At 34.4% G+C, this 22,255-nt stretch overlaps 1 protein-coding gene across 1 annotated transcript; it reads left to right on the top strand.

Annotated features, from left to right (window-relative positions):
• Window positions 1–7,084: 7,084 nt before the first annotated feature.
• On the top strand, window positions 7,085–19,707 carry LOC107854865 (copper-transporting ATPase HMA4). The gene is made up of 9 exons (XM_016699861.2): window positions 7,085–7,300; window positions 8,163–8,428; window positions 9,156–9,901; window positions 10,018–10,489; window positions 10,605–10,772; window positions 14,182–14,436; window positions 14,878–15,000; window positions 18,416–18,901; window positions 19,181–19,707. The coding sequence occupies exons 2-9, from the start codon at window positions 8,171–8,173 to the stop codon at window positions 19,571–19,573; spliced, it is 2,901 nt and encodes a 966-aa protein (XP_016555347.1). The 5' UTR covers window positions 7,085–7,300; window positions 8,163–8,170; the 3' UTR covers window positions 19,574–19,707.
• Window positions 19,708–22,255: the final 2,548 nt, after the last annotated feature.

Below are 22,255 nucleotides of genomic sequence, written 5' to 3'. Positions count from 1 at the left end.
ATATTCTATTTGAGCTCGAATTGCCTCTAGCTGTCGGCTTCTGAAATGGGGAGGTCAAATTCATTAGAAGTGGGATTGCCACTTCTCTTACTATCCTACGGGCTGCTTGTTCATCAGTCATAATGGCAGGATTCTCTTAGTCTTCTTGGATTTACAAGATTTGAGGGAGAAGGATTACTTCTCTCCTTCGTTGATAAAAAAGTTGCTCAGGTTCAGAGCTTGGTTCAACCAAGTCTTGATCCCTTCCCAGCTTACTACTTCGTAAACCTGTTTCCTGCAAAAATATAACCAAGACCAAGTGTAAAAACAACAAAGGAATCTAAAAGGTAAACTAAAATAAACAATTTCCAAATTACAAATCTCCGGCAATGGTGCCAAAAACTTGACAGCTTCCAAGCACACACGCAAGTGTACGTGTCTACCAAGTAGTAAATTGGCCTTCAAGAAGCCAAGTATCGATCCTACAGGGACTTGATCTAACAAAAATTCAATTCTAGTTTAACTTCTAAGTAAACAATGAGTAAAATAAAGTCTTGAAACTATCACTGGAGTAAAGCCTAGGGTTAAAGCACTTTCATACTATGTTATTGAACTTCATTCGTTAACTTGCTTATCTTGGTTGTTGATTCGTAAGGTTAATTGCATGATCATGGTCTCCCGACCTCTAACCGTTTACCTAGTTTGGATCTTACAAATACATCGTTGAGCGGAGATGTAATAATCCACTTATGTGTTTTAAAGCTATCCTCCTACGTTTGAATCAAGTAAAGAATCTAAGTACATCTCTATCCTAGACGCTAATTTGAATTCCTTATTTCATAAAATAATACAAATCATACTTTGTTTATCTTCATGTTTTATCTCCCTATTCCCTCTCCCAAGATCAAAAGGTAGACAATTGATATTTTTTCGGGTGATCAATCCATCAAATAGTTAAATCAAAGATAAACACACAACCAATAATGATAAGTAAATTAAATGAACTTAATTCAAAACAATAGTACTTATGTTCTTGGCTTTAACCCCGAAAAAGCCACTCATAGTCATAATCATGATCCAAAAGGTTGAATACATGATATAATCTAAAAGAAAGCTAAAGAAATAATGTAAAAACCTAAAAGAAATGTGTATTAACAGCTCTTTGATGTTCCAAGATGTCCCAAGATAATTAAAAACATGTACAATGATGTATTTATAGCACAAGGGCAAGCCAAAGTCGTGTAGCTTAAGGATTCCAATAATTTGAGATCATGGGAGTAGAGGGGGGCCGCCCTGTGTATTGCACCACTCCAGATGGGGCTAAGTCTGTTGTAGATCACCACTTCAGCTAGGGCATTGCCTGCTTTAGAGCCCCACTATGTCTAGGGCACCGCGAGCTCATCGCCTTAAGACACTGGAAGTTGCATCTACGATTTTGGTTAAGTGTTGATTATCCCATCTTTTGTCTCTTGAATTATGGTGTATTTCCCATGGATTTTCAGCCTTTATATCATCAATATATCACCATATTCTGCTTACAAAGCTTCCAACATAATTACACCCCACAAATTAGAGATCATAACAACACAATATCCATGATGATAAATCAAAAACACAAGCTAAGACTAGGCTACTTTATGCTAATCTTCAACTTATTGTTTCGACTCTTGACTTATTCAAATTAAACGTTGTACCTTACAAATAAGTTGTTCCACATAATATTACATATTCAAACCATAGGAAACTTATTTAACACATTCAAATCCATCAAAACTAACTAGACACACACCTAGCACAAGCTAGTAACGTTAGTTTCCTCGGTTGAACTCTAAATGACTCATTTAAGTACAAACTTCTACTTTGAACCATTGTAAACATTTCCTTGAACACTTATATGCATATTTATCTTATTATCAATCTATATTGCATGCGAATCATCCTCAAAACAAAGCTAAAAAGACTAGAATAGTGATACTAGAATGCATAAATACACCCAACATCACCACCCTATACTTAAAGCATTGTTCGTCCTCGAACAACTCTTAACTATAAGCATCATCAACTAAGGAGACTCTACACATCTACTACATGCAAGACACTCAAGCTAGTACTATAATGACTACACAGAATGCAAGTTTCTTCACTAAGCATGTTATTTACACAATTGAAAGCTCATAAACACTACTCCAAAACATCCTAGCCTCAAGAATTGGCTCACCAATTGGCAAACTCATGCTTATCGTTCAATAAAGAATATCATGCAAATCACCCACATTCATCAAACATGTACCCCTCACAACAAGGGAGCTACCCATAATCACTCATAATCATGCAAAATTATAACATAATGGGTACAAGAATCAAGTTACGCTTACTCTCACATGAAATTCACAAGTTACACACAATGAGCCATAGGCTTGCCCTTAGTGTAGTACTCCACTAATATCAAAATAATGAACTTAGGATCAATTAGGTCATTTCTGGATTGTAATGTAAACTAAGGGACGGGTAGGAACTATTTTGGATGAATAGCGACTATCTTCCCTAAGCGCTTTAATACATCACTTTATACAATTAAAACCAATCTCCAACAAATAAATTACACTATTTTTGTCTACCCCTTTCTTTTGTTTTTACCCCATCTTATTAAGCTCATTTACATACACATGGTGAGAGTATTTTATGCACAATTTATTCAATTTGAACAAAAAAATTTCCTTTTAATTACTCAACTCCCAACCACACATCACAATTCTTTTGAACACCAATAACTATTACTTTTGGGGCTTTAATTTCACCTTTTTCTTCTTTAATTTCACACTCCTTAACTCAATTGATTTTTCATTAAAGTACCTAGGAGCTTTAGATCAAATTATGGTCTATCAAAGAAGGGTATCAGGCTACACATGAGGCTGCCAAAGAAAAAAGCTAAAGGATCAATGGGGCTCCCAAGGATTAATCACAAAGGTAGGTCAAAAATACGGTATAAAATAAGACTATCAAAGAAATGTCTATATCATCTCCTAAATCCACACTCTTTATTTCGCTTTGCACACACACCCGGCAAGTTCTAGACATCACATGCAATAAGAAATATACAAAAATCTCACACGCACATGGCACATGCTTAACTCAATAAGATCATCATAGACTCTTAACCAAAAAATAACATGAATTCAAATTTAAGCCAAAAAAGTACAAGAGTCATAAACATTAGCGTAGGAGTCTAAAAAGTAGTCATTCCTACAATCAACATGCTTTTACCAAATAAAACACTAGCACCATATAATTAAAAATAGCATCAACAAGAATAACTTACACAAAAAAAAAAAAAATTGATCCAAAAGGTTGAATACATGATATAATCTAAAATAAAGCTAAAAGAAATAATGTAAAACCTAATAAAACGTGTAGTAGCAGCTCCTTGATGTTCCAAGACGTCCAAATATAATTAAAAATGTGTACAATGATGTATTTATAGCACAAGAGCAAGCCAAAGCCATGTAGGAATAGGATCTGACCAAGAATTGAGCAGTGGAGTGGAGGGGACATCGCCTGCTCTAGAGACCCGCTCCAGATGGGGCTGAGCCTGATGTGAAGCACCGCTCTAGCTAGGGTGTCGCCTGTTGTAGAGCACCGCTCCAGCTATAGAATAGTGGGCTCATCGCCTCAACACACTGGAAGTTGCTTCCATAATTTTGGTTAAGTGTTGATCGTCTAATCTTTCATCCCTTGACTTATGGTGTATTTTTCATGGATTTTCAGCCTTTATATCATTAATATATCACCATATTCAGCTCACAAAGCTTTCTACATAATCACACACCACAACTTAGAGACAATCACAATACAATATCCATGACGATGAATCAAAATAAGAGCTAAGACTAGGCTAGTTCGCATTGATCTTCACTTATCATTCTGACTCTACACTTAATCAAATTAAACTTTGCATATTATCAATAATTTGTTATACTCATAAATACACATTTAAATTATTTGGAACCCTTTAAATACAATAGAATCCAACGGGATCGACTAGACAAGCACCTAGCTCAAGCTAGTAACGCTAGTTTCCTCGATTGAACTCTAAATGACTCATTTAAGTACAAACTTATTTGGAATTCACTTTGAACATTGTAATCACATACTTTGACACTTAGATGCATATTTGTCTCATTATCAACCCATATAACATATGAATCATCCTTAAAATAGGGCTAAAAAGACTAGAATAGTGACATTTAAGTGCACAAATACACCCAACATCAATGGGATGCCACATGTATGCTATCTTGTTTAGCAGTTTGATATTTTGCATTCAATATCTTTTTGAAATATATAATATTTGATTAATGATTAAGAAAAAATATTCAGGAATAAAATTATTTTTTTAATATTTTTTTCAATTATGTAATGTTAACATGTTGAATTTTTGAGTATTGACATGCTGAATTTTTTATTATGTGATGTTAGCAATGATGTGAATGATTCTTTATCATTGTATTCTATCATTGTATATGTTTGTACTTAAATGTTTTTGGTTATTTTGTTACAGTGATTGTGGCATGTTTGCATGTGTCTTTGCTGAATTTATTACTCATGGTGTGTCAGATTTCAAGCATCAACTTCAATGCTTCCAACGATCGTCTTAGATATGATGAACTACTTTGGAATTATACTAGAAGGAAGCAAAATGATAATACAATTAGTGAAAATGAGGTGACTGAAAATGTTACTAGTAGACTTGGTGGTTCAAAATTTTCAAGAGAAGTTGTTTCGGATATTCAGAAACTATATGTTGATTGTGTCTAAAAATAATTTTTCTTAATTGTTTGTTGCTCAAACTTATTTTTTCCTATCAACGATGTCGTTACTCTTTTATAGTCTTATTTTATTGTTAAATTTGATACTCTCTTTTATAATATTAATTTGGTATTAGAGTTGATATCAAGTGTTGAAATTGTTGAATTATTATGTCTATGCTATGCTATGCTATGCTATATAAATAGTATAGCATAGTATTTGTTGACATCAAGTATTATTTTGGTATTAAAAGTTGATATCAAGTGAATGGAATTGTTCAATTGTTGGATCTATGCTATGCTATATAAATAGTATAGCATTGTTTTTCTTGATATCAAGTATTATTTTGATATTAAAGTTGATATCAAGACTAGAATTATTGATTTGTATTATTTTGCATTCTTTAAGTACTTCTATTTGTCGTTTATATATGTGTACATACAAAAGTTATTGCATGTAGCATATTAAATTCAAAAATTCAGAAACAGAAGAGCTCCATTATTGAATCTAAAGATGCAATTGTTATTTATAAAACATCATCCAGAAACATAAAACATCATCTAGAAACTAAAAACATCATTCAGAAATATAACAAAAGTTTTAACAATAAATTAAAATTGAGAAGAATAATTAATTCTTAAACTTGAGGTGCATGTTTGTGGCATGTTTTTCGATTGTATCTCTCTCCATAGAACAGGATCAGTTGAGTATAGATGTTGCCGCTCCACATTTTGTTCGTTATATCTTTTGTTCCCAACACAAACAATGATTATTCATTATGTTCTATTATATCAATTGACATATCCTTTATTATTATATACAATGGATATTTAACAAAGAAATCAACTACAGTCTTTTTTTTAATCTTGATACACCGTGACTCTTGTATCATTATGTATGATCATTGGTTGATATTTGTCACTTGATTTTTTCTTGTCAACCTTCTTATCACCAACTTTGTCAACTGTTTCGTCGGACTTGGACCTTGTAACTCGAGTATCTTCATGCTTAATTTTTTGACTTTTTTATTTTGTGAGAGGAAATATCTTCTTCAAGATCGAAATTCGATTCTTGTTCAATGACAACCTCACTTAAATTACTTTATTGGCAAATCCAAGTTCATACACAAACACTATAAAGTTCAATAAAAAAAAAGAGAAAAAATAAATTTATGAAAAAAAGATATATTAATGGTTGAGAAGATCTTTTTATCAATAAAGCAACTATGAAAATTGTGTAAGCATTACAACAACAACATACCCAGTTTATTCCCACATAATGGGGTCTGGGGGAGGGTAGAGTGTACGCAGACCATACCACTACCTCAGGTGAAGTAGAGAGGTTATTTTCGATAGACCCCTGGCTTAGAACCGATAACAGTCAAATTGTGTAAGCATTGAAATAGTACAAAAAGAAATTTATTGAAAAGTAAAAAAATGTGTATCAATGTAAAAAAGTATCTTTACCAGATTTAACTCTTTAATTTAATAACAAATTTTGTAACTTAACTATAAAGTTAAATAAAATAAATAAATAAATAAAGATAATTATTGAAACCAATAATAATACTTACCATAATTATCCAATGATTTAATGAAGAGAGATAAACATTAAAGACTAAAAATAAGGAGATAATTTGAATAATAATTATGAAAAATCAATTTCTTATTATTTAAAAAAAATATTTTTGTAAACGTTGCTATAACTTGTAATTATTTCTTGAATCAAATAATTATGAAAAAATATTGTGATAACTTGCAATAAACAATCTAAAAGTATATACAGGATAATTTTCACTAAAATTAAACAAATTTAAGCTTAGTAGTTAAACTAAAGTGAAACATCAGTTAACTCTCACTAATTTATAAATGTGTGCTTGAAAGACAAGTAATATTTATTCATTAAGATAAGATAGTTTGGTACATTAAAACTTTTGATATGTTCGAGTTTGCAATAAATTCAAACCACAAAATTTTATTATATACAACCTTTCTAGGATTTTCATAAAACTCTATTTCCATGAGTTGAATCAATTGAATGAAAGTAACTTTATCAGTTATCTAAAGCTATGTTTCATAGTTTTTATTCATTAGTTGAGTGTAAATAAATAGTAGTAATTTTTTTAACCTCAAATGGAGGGTATTAGTTCAATTAACCATGAGTGTAAAAATTAAAATAAGGAGGGGCTATGGTTGGAGGGATTTTTCTTTGGTGGGAAAGTAGAGGACCAGTTCGTTATATTCGAAAATTCAAAAACATATTATTGTAGTGGACCAAAACAGAAAAGCATCTTTTTTTGTCATTCCCAGCCCATTATATAATGCGACACACACTTGAAATTCAACTTTGCCATCCATCACCTTTCCCTCTTTCCGGCAACCGTCCATAACTTCCCTCGTTTTTATTCCTTCCTCCAAACCCTATATTCTTCTCTCAAAACCCCAACTCCCCATATAGATTTTTTCATTTCATGTTTAAGTGAAGAAACGAAAACCCAACTGATCAATAGTTTAAGGTATTGACTTTTCTCTACGTCTTTTTATTTTGAGTCGCTCTGTTTTTTGTGAATTTTGGAGCTTTTTGATGATAAACTTTTGGCCTAGAGTTTTCATGTTTTTTGGCTTCTTATTTTTCGATAAGGTAATTTCTTACGAAGGTTACGAGAAAACCCAAAAAGTTTTATAAATTCGGTTTAAGGCATTTATTGGCTTTATGTGTGTGAATTGTGGTGTTTCCAACACATTTCTTTTGAGTTTTGTCTACTATGTATTTCTTTTCCCTTTTTCTAATTCGTAAGAGCTGATAAAGTAATCCAAGTGATCTGGTCAGGATTTTTATTAAGAAGTTAAAGAATATGAAAAAGTAAACACATAAAAAGCACAAGGATTCAACATCTACTATATATATATATATATATATATATATATATATATATATATATATATATAAACAATAGTTTTAACATTGAATACGTGGTGTAATTTTTTGTTGAAGAGGTTTATATGAACCCCCTTACTCCCGCCTGGCTCCACCCTGCAAGTGATCAATCTGCAATTATAGTGAACATGGTGCTAGAAATTCGATCTATCCGTTGGTGTCCTACCCAGTTTCTGTGTGTGGGGGTGGGTGAATTTTGTGGACATTCTCTTCCATTAATCTGTTTTATGGGAGCGTGTGATAGTATGTTGATTTTTGAACTGGTTATATTGGAGAGATTATTTACACAATGGTGCGTTTTGAGGTCTGTCTTGAATGGTTTCATTTCTTTAAGTGGATAATCGTCTAAGCTAACTGTGAATATTTGCGGGGATTGCTCAATTTAGACTGAATGATGTACGCTGTTTGATTAATGTTCTCATTAATTTTCATCATTGAAGGCAAAGAAATGGAAGCTAACGGGAAGGACGACTTGAAGAAGCCGCTTTTGCAGGATGATGACGCTGTAGCTGTCAATGTGGTTCAACTAAGTTACAACAGGAATAAAAAGATTAGAACTCTTCTCTTCAAAGTTAGTGGCATCACTTGTGCATCTTGTTCCAATTCCATAGAATCCGCGTTGGGAAAGCTGAAAGGGATTGAGAGTGCTTCGGTGTCTGCACTTCAAGGCCAGGCTGTTGTTAAATATGTGCCAGAACTTATCAGTGTATGTCCAATTTAAGACATGGGATACTATCTTAATTTTAGGCCAGAATTTAATCTTCAAATATTCAAGGACTTCATAGTTTTAGACGACTAAATAACTTAGTTGCCTTTTCATGCTGTTGACAGGCCATTGATTATAAAATTCATAAATGTATTATGTTAACTGATAAATTGATTCTTTTGTTTGTGCTTTTCTTTTTTCATTTCCAATGTTATGACTTCTCTGTAATAACTGCTTCCTTAAGTGGCTTGTGTTCCTAACAGGAAAAAAATGATTTTTGTGGCGAAACATGTTTTAACTCAGATTTATATCTCAAAGAAGGTATGCAATACCTTTTGCTCAACGAAAGGTTTTCATCTCTCTCTCTCTCTTTTCAATGTGGACTTTCGTAATGGTTTTTTTCTCTACAGTCCTGTAGCATACATATTTATTCATGTCTCCCTGTAAGGAGGAATTTACAAATTTCATAAAAGAGCAGAATAGGGTTAAAGGTGAAAGAAATAAAGGCAAATATTTGATATTTATATGAAGTACATTTCAATAAAATTATCCCTGATTTCGTGTCATCTTTTCATATGTTGACTGCTTCCTGAGCTCATCTGAGAAAAGCTGCATCAACTCTGATATTTCTGACTTTGGAGATTGATTTTAATGGTGGTTGATTATTCTTTGCTTTTCTTCGTTATTAAGGTTTTCGTATTTCTAACTAAATATATGACTATACCAGGCAACAATGATTAAAGAGGCTGTTGAAGACACTGGTTTTCTAGTTGATGAGTTCCCAGAGCAAGACATTGCTATCTGCCGGATCAGAATCAAGGGGATGGCATGCACAAGCTGTTCTGAATCTGTTGAACGTGCCCTTTCAATGATTGATGGAGTAAAGAAAGCTGTGGTTGGTTTATCTCTTGAAGAAGCAAAAGTTCACTTTGATCCAAATGTTACAAGTACCAGCCGGATTATTGTAGCAGTAGAAGATGCTGGATTTGGGGCTGATATAATTAGTTCAGGCAGTGATTTAAATAAAGTACACTTCAAGCTAGAAGGCATCAATTCTCCAGATGATTTTACTGCTATTCAATGCTCTCTCGATGCTTTGGAAGGTGTAAACACTGCTGAAATTGACCAGCAAGAGCATAGAGTGACCATAAGTTATGAACCAGATATAATTGGTCCAAGAACCCTAATGCAGTGCATCCAAGAATCTGGGCATGAGTCAAGTACTTATCGTGCGAGCCTTTTTATTCCACCGAGACAGCGAGAAATAGAAAAAGAGCATGAAATCCACACTTACAGGAGCCTTTTTTTGTGGAGCTGCTTATTTTCAGTGCCAATATTTGTTTTTGCAATGGTACTTCCAATGCTTCCCCCTTATGGGAATTGGTTAGAGTATAAGGTTTTCAACATGCTAACTGTTGGAATATTGCTAAAATGGATCCTTTGCACACCTGTGCAGTTTGTTATTGGTCGAAGGTACTCTTTCCTTCATGGGATTTTAAATGCAATGTGATTGCCGTTTTTATTCCAAACTGTTTTTCGTAGAATATGAGTAAAATCTAATAATTTCTAATCCTAAATTTCTTCTTTAGGTTCTATGCAGGATCATATCATGCACTGAGACGGATATCTGCAAACATGGATGTTCTGATTGCATTGGGAACTAATGCTGCCTATTTCTATTCAGTTTATATAATGATAAAAGCATTGACCTCAAACCCCTTTGAGGGGCAAGATTTCTTTGAAACTAGTCCCATGTTGATATCATTTATATTATTAGGAAAATACCTAGAAGTTCTTGCAAAAGGAAAGACATCAGATGCTTTGGCAAAGTTGACAGAGCTGGCTCCTGAGACTGCATACCTATTGACACTGGATGGTGCTGGGAATATTATTTCTGAGACAGAAATTAGCACTCAATTAATACAAAAGAATGATGTACTTAAGATTGTTCCAGGGGCAAAGGTTCCTGTAGATGGCATTGTTATTAATGGTCACAGTTATGTGAATGAGAGTATGATCACAGGAGAAGCCAGGCCTGTTTCCAAGATGCCAGGTGATAAGGTACTCAAGATTTGTTGGCCATGGGTTTCACACTATCAGTTTTCAAATGCAGACTGTCATCAACAGATTTTATATCTTTTAGCATGCTTTTTAATAATAAACATTTAATTATTAGGTCATTGGTGGAACTGTAAATGAGAATGGATGTGTACTCATCAAGGCCACTCATATTGGTTCGGAGACTGCCCTCTCACAAATGGTTCAGTTAGTTGAAGCTGCTCAGCTTGCCAGAGCACCTGTTCAGAAACTTGCTGACCAGATATCAAGATTTTTTGTACCCACTGTGAGTATTATCAACAATAGCATACCCAGTGTATTCCCACCTAGTGGAGTCTGGGGAGGGTAGAGTGTACGCAGTCCATACCACTACCTCAAGTGAAGTAGAGAGGTGGTTTCCGATAGACTTCCGGCTTAGAATCAATAACAATATAACAAACACAATACATTAATGCATATAAACTTGTAAAGTATGCAAAATAAACTAACACTAGCCACAAGATAATACTAAAACTATAAATCTGAATCCATCGACAACACTCAACACCTACGAACAAGAAACTTCAGACAAATACAGAACACTCCCCTGCTGTCACCAAAACCCTCCCACCCCCTAACCCTCTACCCTAATCTGCATTCTCCACACCTTCCTATCAAGGTTCATGTTCTCCGTAAGCTGTAACTGCTCCATATCATGTCTAATCACCTCTCTCCAATATTTCTTCGACCTACCTCTCCCCCGCCTAAAATCATCCATAGCCAGTCTCATACCTCCGCACTGGTGCATCAGCACCCCTCCTCATCACGTGCCCGAACCAACGTAACCTCACTTCTCGCATCTTGTCCTCCACCGAAGCCACTCCTACCTTTTCCAAAATAATCTTATTCCTCACCCTATCGTTCCTGGTCTGACCACACATCCACCGCAACATCCTCATCTCCGTCACCTTTAACTTTTGAACGTGGGATTTCTTAACTAGCCAATACTTAGCTCCATACAACATAGCTGGTCGGACTGCCACTCTGTAGAACTTACCTTAAGCTTTGGGGGCACCTTTTTATAACAGAAAACTCCCGAAGCAAGCCTCCATTTCAACCACTCTGCCCCAATACGATGTGTGAAATCCTTGTCAATCTCACCATCGCCCTGAATCATAGACCCCAGATACTTGAAACTCTCCCTCTTCTGAATGACCTAAGAATCCAGCTTCACAACCACATCATTCTCCTACGACACATCACTAAACTTACACTCCAAGTACTCCGTCTTGGTCCTGCTCAATCGAAAACCTTTAGACTCAAGGATCTGTCTCCAAATCTCCAATTTATCATTAACTCCTCCTCGAGTCTCGTCAATCAATACCACAGCATCTGCAAATAGCATACACCAAGGCACCCCTCCCTAAATATGTCGCGTCAACGCATCCATCACCAAGGCAAATTAAAAAAGGCTAAGAGTCGATCCTTGATGCAAACCTATCATAACTGGAAAGTGCTCCGAATCTCCACCTACCTTCCTCACACGAGTCTTTGCCCCATCATACACTGAGTTGCTCAGACTCGGGTGCGGGTATCCGAGACGGGTGCGGATCCAAGAGTCGGATTCGTCAAAATATAAATTTTAAGATTCAGGGGTGCGAATCTGAGTGTGGATACGGGTGCGGGGATTCGGCTAAAAAAAAATTAAATATTAGGAATAGTATTTGTATTAGAAACTTTTTTCAAAATTATAATTCACGTTTATTTACCAAAAAATAAAAAATAAGTATAGTTAAAAATTTAAACTAATGCTGTCAAAGTAATTATACTGAAGAAGTATACACGTGTTTTACTTTTTTATTAAAAATAATACTAGTATCTTTTGTTAATATAAATATTAATATATGTTATTAACCACATAAACAAATAAAACCTTGTCAAAGTAAATATACTGAATAAGTATACACGTATTTTACTTTTTATTAAAAATAATATTTGTTGTTAATATAAATAATAAATAAATATTATATGTTATTAACAACAGAAATAAATAAAACCCGTCACTTAGACAAAAAAAAAAAAAAAATTAAAACCCGTCACTGTGTCCAATGCCGCCGACAATTGAGATGGGAGAAACGGATGACTGACGACGACCGAGGTGGTACGACGACTGCGACGATGATTTCCGGCGACAGGGACGATGATTTCCGGCGATGGCGATGGCACATCGACAACGCTGTCTCTGTTCCGGTGGTCGTTGGTCGGGATTTTTTCAGGTAAGTCACCGGTTAATTATTCGATTTTTCCCCTCAAATTTCTTCTTTAGTTTGGTCAACGTCTCCAAAATCGTTTGACCGAATCGGAGACGGCAGAAGCACCCGTCCCCGCCTCAGTCTCGTGTCGAGACGGGTTCGGTGGCAAAACAGCCGATTCCGAGCAACATAGATCATACATGTCCTCAATCGACCTAATGTACGCCACAGGCACCCTTCTAGCCTCCAAGCAACTCTACAGAATCTCTCTGGGCACTCAGTCATATGCCTTCTCGAGATCAATAAACACCATATGCAAGTCCTTCTTCCTTTCTCAAAATTGTTCCACTAATCTCCCCACAAGGTGAATGGCCTCAGTAGTCGAGCGACCTGGCATGAAACTGAACTGATTCTCAGAGATAGTCACAATCCTTCTCTGTCTCAACTCTACCACCCGTTCCCAAACTGACTCAACAACTTAATACCTCTATAGTTGTTGCAACTCTAAATGTCTCCCTTGTTCTTATATAAAGGAATCATCGTACTCCACCTCCACGCTTCATGCATCTTCGCCGCCCTAAAAATGATGTTAAACAACCTTGTCAACCACTCTAAACCTGCCCCGCCAGTGTTCTTTCAAAATTCACTGGAATCTCGTCTAGCCCCGTCGCTCTACCCCTATGCATCCTGCGAATAGCCCCCTTGACCTCCTCAACCTCAATATGCCGACAATGACCATAATCGCGACACTCCTCAGACTTTTCCAAATCCCCCAACACGAAACTTTTGTCCCCCTCGTCGTTCAAGAGTTTATGAAAATAGGACTGCCACCTCTATCTTATGAGGGCATCCTTAACCAACACTGTACCATCCTCTCCCTTATCAATTTAAGTAAAAACCAATACAAATCCTGTTAGCTTATTTTCTTTTATGAATGAAATGAAATCTATGCAGTTCGTACAAAACTATTGGGATCGATGGCTAATTCTTTTTCCAGACAGAATCTTAATTGGCATATGTTTGTTTGAGCAAAAGAGGTCCCTCGTTAGCTTATTTTCTTTTATGAATGAAATGAAACCTATGCAGTTCATACAAAACTATTGGGATCGATGGCTAATTCTTTTTCCAGGCAGAATGTTGCAATTGATATCTTCAGTATATTCATCTTAGAAATCTTTAGCGATAATGTACCATTATAAATACTGGTGGATGCAAACACTGAAATCTGTAGCAACAACCATGGCCAAATATTCTCTGGTATATTCTAAGACCTTAATTTGAATTATTAGGATAAAGAATAATTTGGAGCATGTCATAGTTGCTGATGTGTATGTACAACACATTTTGTATGATAAGTCAGTCAATATAGCTTTTGAGATCTGAAATGGCTTGAATTGATCTCATTCTCAGATGTTACAGTTATCTGCAGGAGAGCTAAAACAACCCAATTTTATCATGTTTCAGGTTGTTTTAACTGCAGTTGTGACATGGCTGGGATGGTTTATCCCTGGACAACTAGGTGTATATCCTTCAAGTTGGATACCAAAAGGAATGAATGTATTTGAGCTTGCGTTGCAGTTTGGTATATCGGTATTGGTGGTTGCTTGCCCCTGTACTCTCGGATTAGCTACTCCTACAGCAATTATGGTTGCCACCGGAAAGGGCGCTTCTCAAGGTGTGCTTATTAAAGGTGGAAATGCTCTTGAAAAAGCACACAAGGTTTGTTGACCTCTCCAGCCTTATTGTAGCCTATACATGAAATTATTTCAATTTCATACAAGAAAGTTGTCCACTCTTACTTTTTTTTTTCTTTTGAGCTGAGAGGGATTTGAGGGGTCAAGGACGTGGGTATTGTCAGTTCATTACATTGAAGTTAAGATTCAGAGATTTCCACCACCTGCCTAATTCCCGTATATGTCAGAGCAAGCCAGAAATGATTTCAATCCTTGGTTCTAGAAGTTCTTTTTTACAACTATGGATAATATAGATAGTTAACTGGGAGTTAAATTGTGCTTGCAGACTAATTATACCAAATATATTAATTCATGAATAGAAAAGAAAGAAATTGCAAAGTTACTATAAAAAAAAAAAAAAAAAAAGAAATTGCATTTTTTCTGTTTTCTGGTGTGGTGTTAATGCAAACACATCTTGTTCTTGCAGGTGAAACTGGTTGCGTTTGATAAGACAGGAACTCTGACAGTTGGAAAACCTACTGTTGTCAGTGCTGTGCTGTTTTCTAACATATCCATGAAGGACTTCTGTGATGTAACTATTTCTGCCGAGGTGGGCTTCTTTTCCTTTTTGTCTCATAATTCTTTTCCCTAATACATTCTTATATGTGATGCCTACCCTATTATCTGTGAACTTTGCTATGTGGAGATGCCCCCAGCCTTTGGTCTAATGGTAAGAGATCAAATAGTGTGTAGGTGAGGTGCACATCACAGATTCAAAACCCTCTTCTGACAAAAGCTTGTATTTAATTGGAGCAGCACAGATGGGCAAGCCCATTATCTACCTATTTCAAATTGAGTTCCACCTCCCAATGAGGATTTCTCGGTTATAGAGAGGTCCTTTGATATGTGAAGATATCAAGACAAAGTATACTTTGCTTATCTATTAACATTTATATAGGCATATAATTGACATAGATTGGATAGATAAGTACATCATGTACATTGTTGAACTACAAGAAAGAAATGAAGGGATTTCTTATTTTTTGCTGCCACATATGTACTGAAGAACCACATTCTTCAGTTACTATTCAAGAAGTAAATACAAAATAAATATTAGTAAGGATTTTACATGGAAAACTCCTCGCTACCAGGAGTCAAAAGCCACGACCTACCCTGGTAGGTTTTCCCATGAGATTTCCACTAGAGCAAACTTTGTGGTTACAAACCATAGGGGGCAACTTTTGCACCTTTCTCCCTTTCCCTAGTTGCATCTGCCCCCTTCAAGATTCTACCCCGATCTTGAAAATCTTTACAACTCAAGGGAAAAACACCTAGTACAAATTATCTAAGAATGTAAAAGATTACAATTTAAAGCTCAAAGAATCAAACTAGACAACTTAGACTGCAACAAAAATCTTGATAGGAACAGGTTCTTCTTCACGTTGCCAGTTGACTCTCTCTCACTTGAAGGCACTCTGAATATTTTCTCTCTTTATACAGTGGAATTTCTTGTCTTCCGGAACTTCAATGTAATGCTATATATAGGAGTATGATTGGCCATTTCTTGTTCTCCCAATCCTTGAAGAATAATTTCAAGAATCCAAGAACCTAATCCAAGTTTGACTTGGTTTTCATTTGTGTGTCGGCCTCTTTCCTTGCTTATCTCCTATTTCCAAAGCTCTTCCCCTCAATCTTTCCTCTTGTGAATCTATTCTCAAGAAGGAATTTTGACAACCTCTCATACCAAGCTCGTGAAGCTTGCTTTCAACCCCCATATAAAGCTTTGTCCAATTTTTATACATGATTGGAAAACTCGTGGATTTCAGATCCAGGAGGTTGTTGCACATATACTTCTTCTTGAGATAACCATTCAAGAACATATTCGTGACATTCATTTGATAAAAGCTTGAATTTCATGTGGTATGCAAAAGCGATAAGCATACGTATAGCCTCCATCCTTTCCACTAGGACAAATGTTCATCATAATATATGTCTTCTTCTTGATTATACCTTTGTACCACTAACTTTTCTTTATTCCTTGTAACAGTATCTTAATAATCAAGCTTGTTTCTGAAAACCCATTGGATCCTATGACAGTCCTCTCCCTAGGCTTGGGTTCCAGATGCCCTACCTTGTTTCTCTCAAATAATGTAGTTTCTTGTACATTGCAATGGTCCAATCAGCATCTTGTCAAGCCTCTTCTATATTCTTTGTCTCAATCATTGACAAGTACGTTGAGAAGGTGCATAAGTTTCTAGCCTTAGATTAGAATCTACAGAAGGGATGGCATTCTCAATTGGATGTGCCTTATGATACTTCTAGTTGCTTCCTTGAATGACGAGGGACCAGGTTCGTCATCATGTCTACTTGTCCAGTTCCCCCTGTCTGTTGTACATCATGCTAAGCTTCTGGAGATTTAGGAAAACCGGGTTCTTGTATAGTGTTCACTTGCTCAGCTGGGCTCTCAGGAAGTTCTTAATTTGATTCATTGTCATATATCTGTGTACAACCTATCTTCCCATCATCATCATCATCATCCTGCAAGCTCCTTCGCTTTTCAACCTGTTGGATTTATTGAAGATCACATGGATATTTTCTTCTTATCTTAATTAAACTTGAGTTTTACCATCTAAGAACCAGGCTAGAAGCTTTGCATGTCCTGATCTGATGCGTCACAACAATAACTCAGTTTTGTGGACTTAACATTTGAATCTTCAAAGGAGTCATGATATCTTCTTTGTAGATTTCCTTTTGTTCTTTTCTTTAAAGAACCAGGTTCCCGGGTGTTGTTAGGGCATTGTATTCACCTGAAGTAAGCTGAACCTAATTTTCCTTGTCGTACACTGAGACACACTTCCATATTTTCAATTGCTTGGGAGTGAGATTTTTCAACTTTTCAGTATCCATGATGTTTTCATTCTTAAATAAATCCCACATTCCCTTTTCGTAGGCTTTCAATGATAGAAGATTTTCTCTTTATCCTGTCATGTGTTAAGATCATGTACCGTACCACATGTCTTTGCTCTCCCTCACCTTAGCCCTTCCATTCAAATCAGAGATGTGTTTTAGGAACCCAAACCGGCTTGAGTCTATTTGTGTGAGAAGGTTGAGTAGAATGCCGTTGTGTGTCTTAGCTGTCTTGCACCTTTCAGTAAGGAACTAGGTTCTTCATTCTTCCTTTTCTCAACATACTGCACGGTTCTCTGAATTGCTTCAACTCTTGCCTGGCATATATCCCTGAGATGTCCATTACTCCATTCTTCCACAGTGTAAGCATATGTGATTGTAACATGTTAAGGAACTGGTTCTTCAGAAGTTCTTTGTCATAAACACTATCCATCGTTATTTGTGACATGTTTAACATCTGATTCTTGCATCATTTTTGTTATGTTTGTTAATCGTCAAAACTTCATGTGTCATAGTTTATGGCTCCTAGCTCAACATGACTGATCTTCAGTTATCACCATAAAATATCTGAATTACTCTACCTTCTATTCTATACTTTATCCCTCTCCATGAACTGAAGCTTCACTGCTGTGTAATAATAGTAAATATCTGAACTGAATATTGTGGCCCACTGACACATGAGATAATAACTTTCGGGCACACATGATTTCTCTTCTACTTGTATTTGTAAAGTGATAATGCATCTCTTCCCACTTTTAGTTCCTTTAGTTTAGGAAGTGTAACTTTGATTTTGCAGGCTAATTTGACTTGGAACATTTTATGTTATTTCTAGAAGAGAGTGTTAATAGTTGTGAATGTAGTTACACCAGTTACCACAGCTAATATTACTTCCATTAAAGTGAAAAACAATTTGACTTCCCAACAATGAAAGTGGATTACCTGCAATCTTGTTCAAGTAGTAATCATTAAGTTTATTCAAATATGGACTCAAATAAAACGAGGTGTTTTGAATTGTGTTATCATAAGTGGACAAGTTATTTTAAGAAAAGGTTGGTGAAATATCTATTCCTTTTGGGCATATCTGTGTTGGCTTCATTTGTCCAGAATTAGATTTTCAGGCAAATAGTGAGCATCCTATTGCAAAAGCAGTTGTGGACCATGCCAAAAAATTACGCCTGAAGCACGGTGCTGAAAATGAATATCACCTAGAGATAGAGGACTTTGAAGTGCACACTGGGGCTGGTGTGAGCGGAAAAGTTGGAGAACGGAAAATCCTAGTTGGAAACAGGAGACTTATGCATGCTTTCAACATCCCAGTAAGCAATGAAGTTGTTAACTACAGTTCAGAGCATGAACATCTTGCTCGGACTTGTGTCTTGGTTGCCGTGGATGAGAAAATAGCTGGGGCTTTTGCTGTGAGTGATCCTGTAAAGCCAGACGCTGCACGTGTTGTTTCTTTTCTCCACTCAATGGACATCACAAGTGTCATGGTGACTGGTGATAACTGGGCGACAGCAAGAGCAATAGCAAGTGAAGTGGGAATTCAAATGGTGTTTGCTGAAATGGATCCACTGGGAAAAGCTGATAAAATTAAAGAATTGCAGGCAAGCTTTTCTCTCCTCTTTCTAAATAATATGCACTTTATCAAGATTCTTGATTAGCTGTTGATGTAATGCAAGCTGCTTGCCTACTAATGGCTTGGCTATTATTGGCTGTAAGTCTGATGCTTTATGGTTTCATTTTGAGGATGGTTTGCAATTGCTAGGAAAAACTCCAGACTGTAATCATGCGTGCAGACAAATAGTTTTGTCCATTTTAAGGGAAAATGCTTTGAAGATCTACTATGATCAACTTAGCTTCTAATTTCTACCACTTTGATGCAGTTGAAAGGCACTCCTGTTGCAATGGTAGGAGACGGGATAAATGATTCCCCAGCACTCGTTGCAGCTGATGTTGGGATGGCAATTGGCGCAGGCACTGATGTAGCTATAGAAGCCGCTGATGTTGTTCTCATCAAGAGCAATCTTGAAGATGTTGTCACGGCATTAGATCTCTCTAGAAAGACAATGTCACGTATCAGGCTCAATTATGTTTGGGCACTCGGATACAATGTGCTTGGCATGCCAGTTGCTGCTGGGGTCTTATTCCCCTTCACTGGAATCCGTTTGCCCCCATGGCTTGCTGGTGCTTGCATGGCTGCTTCTTCCATTAGCGTGGTCTGTTCATCACTGCTGCTGCAGTCTTATAAGAAACCTCTTAATTCTCGAGTCAATTAAGTTTCCGAAAATTATCACCATTGTTGTATTTGGCCTTTCTCAATATGATAACCTTGTCAGCTACTTTATAGTTGCTCTACGCAGGATTTTTTGAACATCTTTCAAGTAAAACTTTTGGTTTAGGTGTTTTACCATTTATGTTTCTGTTGGTACTTGCTATTACATACTAATGGTATGTAACTCCATCTGTACCAATTTATTTGGTAACTTCTCTTTTTTAGTCTGTTCTACAAAAGTCATTTTCAATAGAAATAACTTAACTTTTAAGATTATCCTTTTACCCTTAAAAAAAATGATTTATAGCTACACAAATATTTAAAGATTATTTTAGACTACAAATTTTGAAAGTTTGTTTTTCTTTCTTAAACTTTATGTCACGTCAAACAGTATTTTTTTATTACAAAAAAGTCAAACAGTGTCTGCATAAATTGAAACAGAGTAAAATTTAAGCTTTTGCAACAAGGAAGAAAAAATTTAATATGGGCCTCATATCTATCGATATACTAGTCAAATGTACGTGTTTTGCACGTGTGTTTCATGTTAAGGCATATGTGATGTATTAATATCTTGATTCTCTTAAAATAATTTGATTAAACCTTAACCTTTACATAAAAATTCCTCAAAACCTGAACAAATATTCATCTACCACTGCATGTAAACTCAACAAAATAATACGATAATCGAGATATAATAATAATGCGATTAAACCTTAAGAAAAATTCTTAAAGCTTGACCAAACGTTAATCTATCACTTGAAAAAACAACAAATCTACAGTATTCGAGAATATTACTGCAGTATTATCAAACCTAACCTTAATGCAAATTTCTCAAAGTTAGACGAAACATTCATCTACAACATATGCTTGAACATAGCAGAAATTACAGCAAAACAATACCATAATCGAGATATTAGAACAATACGATTAACTCTAACCTTTTGTGATTGTAGATGACACCGTTAGAGCTCATAAAAAAAACAGTTATTAGAACATCTCTATCAATAAATTTTACATTGTTGATGTTGATATATTATTGTAGAAAAAAAATTCCAATACCTTTTCCTACAAAAAAGGATTATCGAAATATGAAAGATTTTTATTTTATGTTGCGAAAGGAAAAAAAATAATTATGGTATCAAATTAATACAACACAATTTTAGAAAATTGAAAAAATTTTCCTCAAAAACTTAAAGTAGCGTGTTTTGTTTTTTTTCTTACAAAATTAAAATAACTTGTTTTTTTTTTTTGGAAGTTTAGAGTAATTTTTTATTTTTGTGTGTTTTTAAATAAAAAAATTTCAAAAGATAACTATTTTACCATAAATTTTTCCTCAATTTATTTTTTCCTCAAAAACTTAAAGTAACATGTTTTATTATTTTATTTTGTAAAAAAAAAAATAACTTGTTTTTTTTGGAAGTTTAGAGTAATTTTTTATTTTTTTGTTTTTAAAGGAAAAATTTTCAAAAGATAACTTTTTTACCATATATTTTTCCTCAATTTTAAGTGACGTGTTTTATGTTTTTTCCTTTAAAAAATAAAATAACTTGTTCTTTTTGAAAGTTAAGGGTAATTTTAGTCTTTGTGTTTTTTAAAGGAAAATTTTTCAAAAGATATTTTTACCATGTATTATAGGAATTCATAATTTTAAATATTATAATATAATGATATAATAATTAAAGAAAAAATAGTAAAAAGATGACTTTGTCTAAAACACAAACTTTTAATGAAAGGTAAAAAGTTCAAATCTTCACACTTTTAATATTATATATATATATATATATATATATATACATGAAGCCAAGTGGCAAGCTGCTGAGGAGCCACGTGGTAGTTTTAGGACAAAATTTAATGGAATTGTAATAAAATTTTTGAATTAACAGATTAGAAATATTTGAATTTAAAAAATACATTATCTTTTTAAAAAAGAAAAAAATAGCTTAAAATAAATTATCCTTTTATTATTATTATTATTATTATTATTATTATTATTATTATTATTATTATTTGTGATGTGTATCCAAATCCTACCCGTACTTGCCATTATTTTAATATATTATATATAAATTAAAATTTGATAATTTAATTTTGTCTATATATCTATTTGCAATTCCTTTATAAATCTAAGTTATCAATTGATTTTTATAAAAAAAAAAAAAAAAAAATTAACAAACAAACAAAAGAAGGAACGTAGAAAAAAGGTAGACCGGTAACAATAATTAAGAGTAATAAATTGTTAATTTTAAGTTAAAAATAATCCATATAAAATTACATGTTATAAATAGTTAGTTATCACAACTAGAATTCTAATAGGACTCTTATTGTTATCTAACCAATCTTATAAGATATTATCTATTCTATCAGTTTTTTTTTTTTTTTGAATTTGAATTGGAGATGCAATATCTTTTCAAAAAGGTTAGAAATCTGAATTTAACATAGAAGTAGCAACAGAAATAATAATAATAATAATAATAATAATAATAATAATAATAAAAATAATAATAATAATAATAATAATAATAGCTATCTCATTAATTTCAAATTATATAAATTATTAGGTAAATATACATTATATTTGAAAAAAAGTTAATATAAGAAAGAATAACAAATTAATCCTTTTTTAATAAATTAATATGGTATTGAAAATTTAAATTTAAATGAAATTTGAACTGAAATGGAGTTCTAG

Source organism: Capsicum annuum, chromosome 11 (assembly GCF_002878395.1).
Source record: "Capsicum annuum cultivar UCD-10X-F1 chromosome 11, UCD10Xv1.1, whole genome shotgun sequence".
NCBI classification, from domain to species: Eukaryota; Viridiplantae; Streptophyta; class Magnoliopsida; order Solanales; family Solanaceae; genus Capsicum; species Capsicum annuum.
Note: the sequence above shows the minus strand (reverse complement) of the source record. Positions and strands in the feature narration are given on the sequence as shown.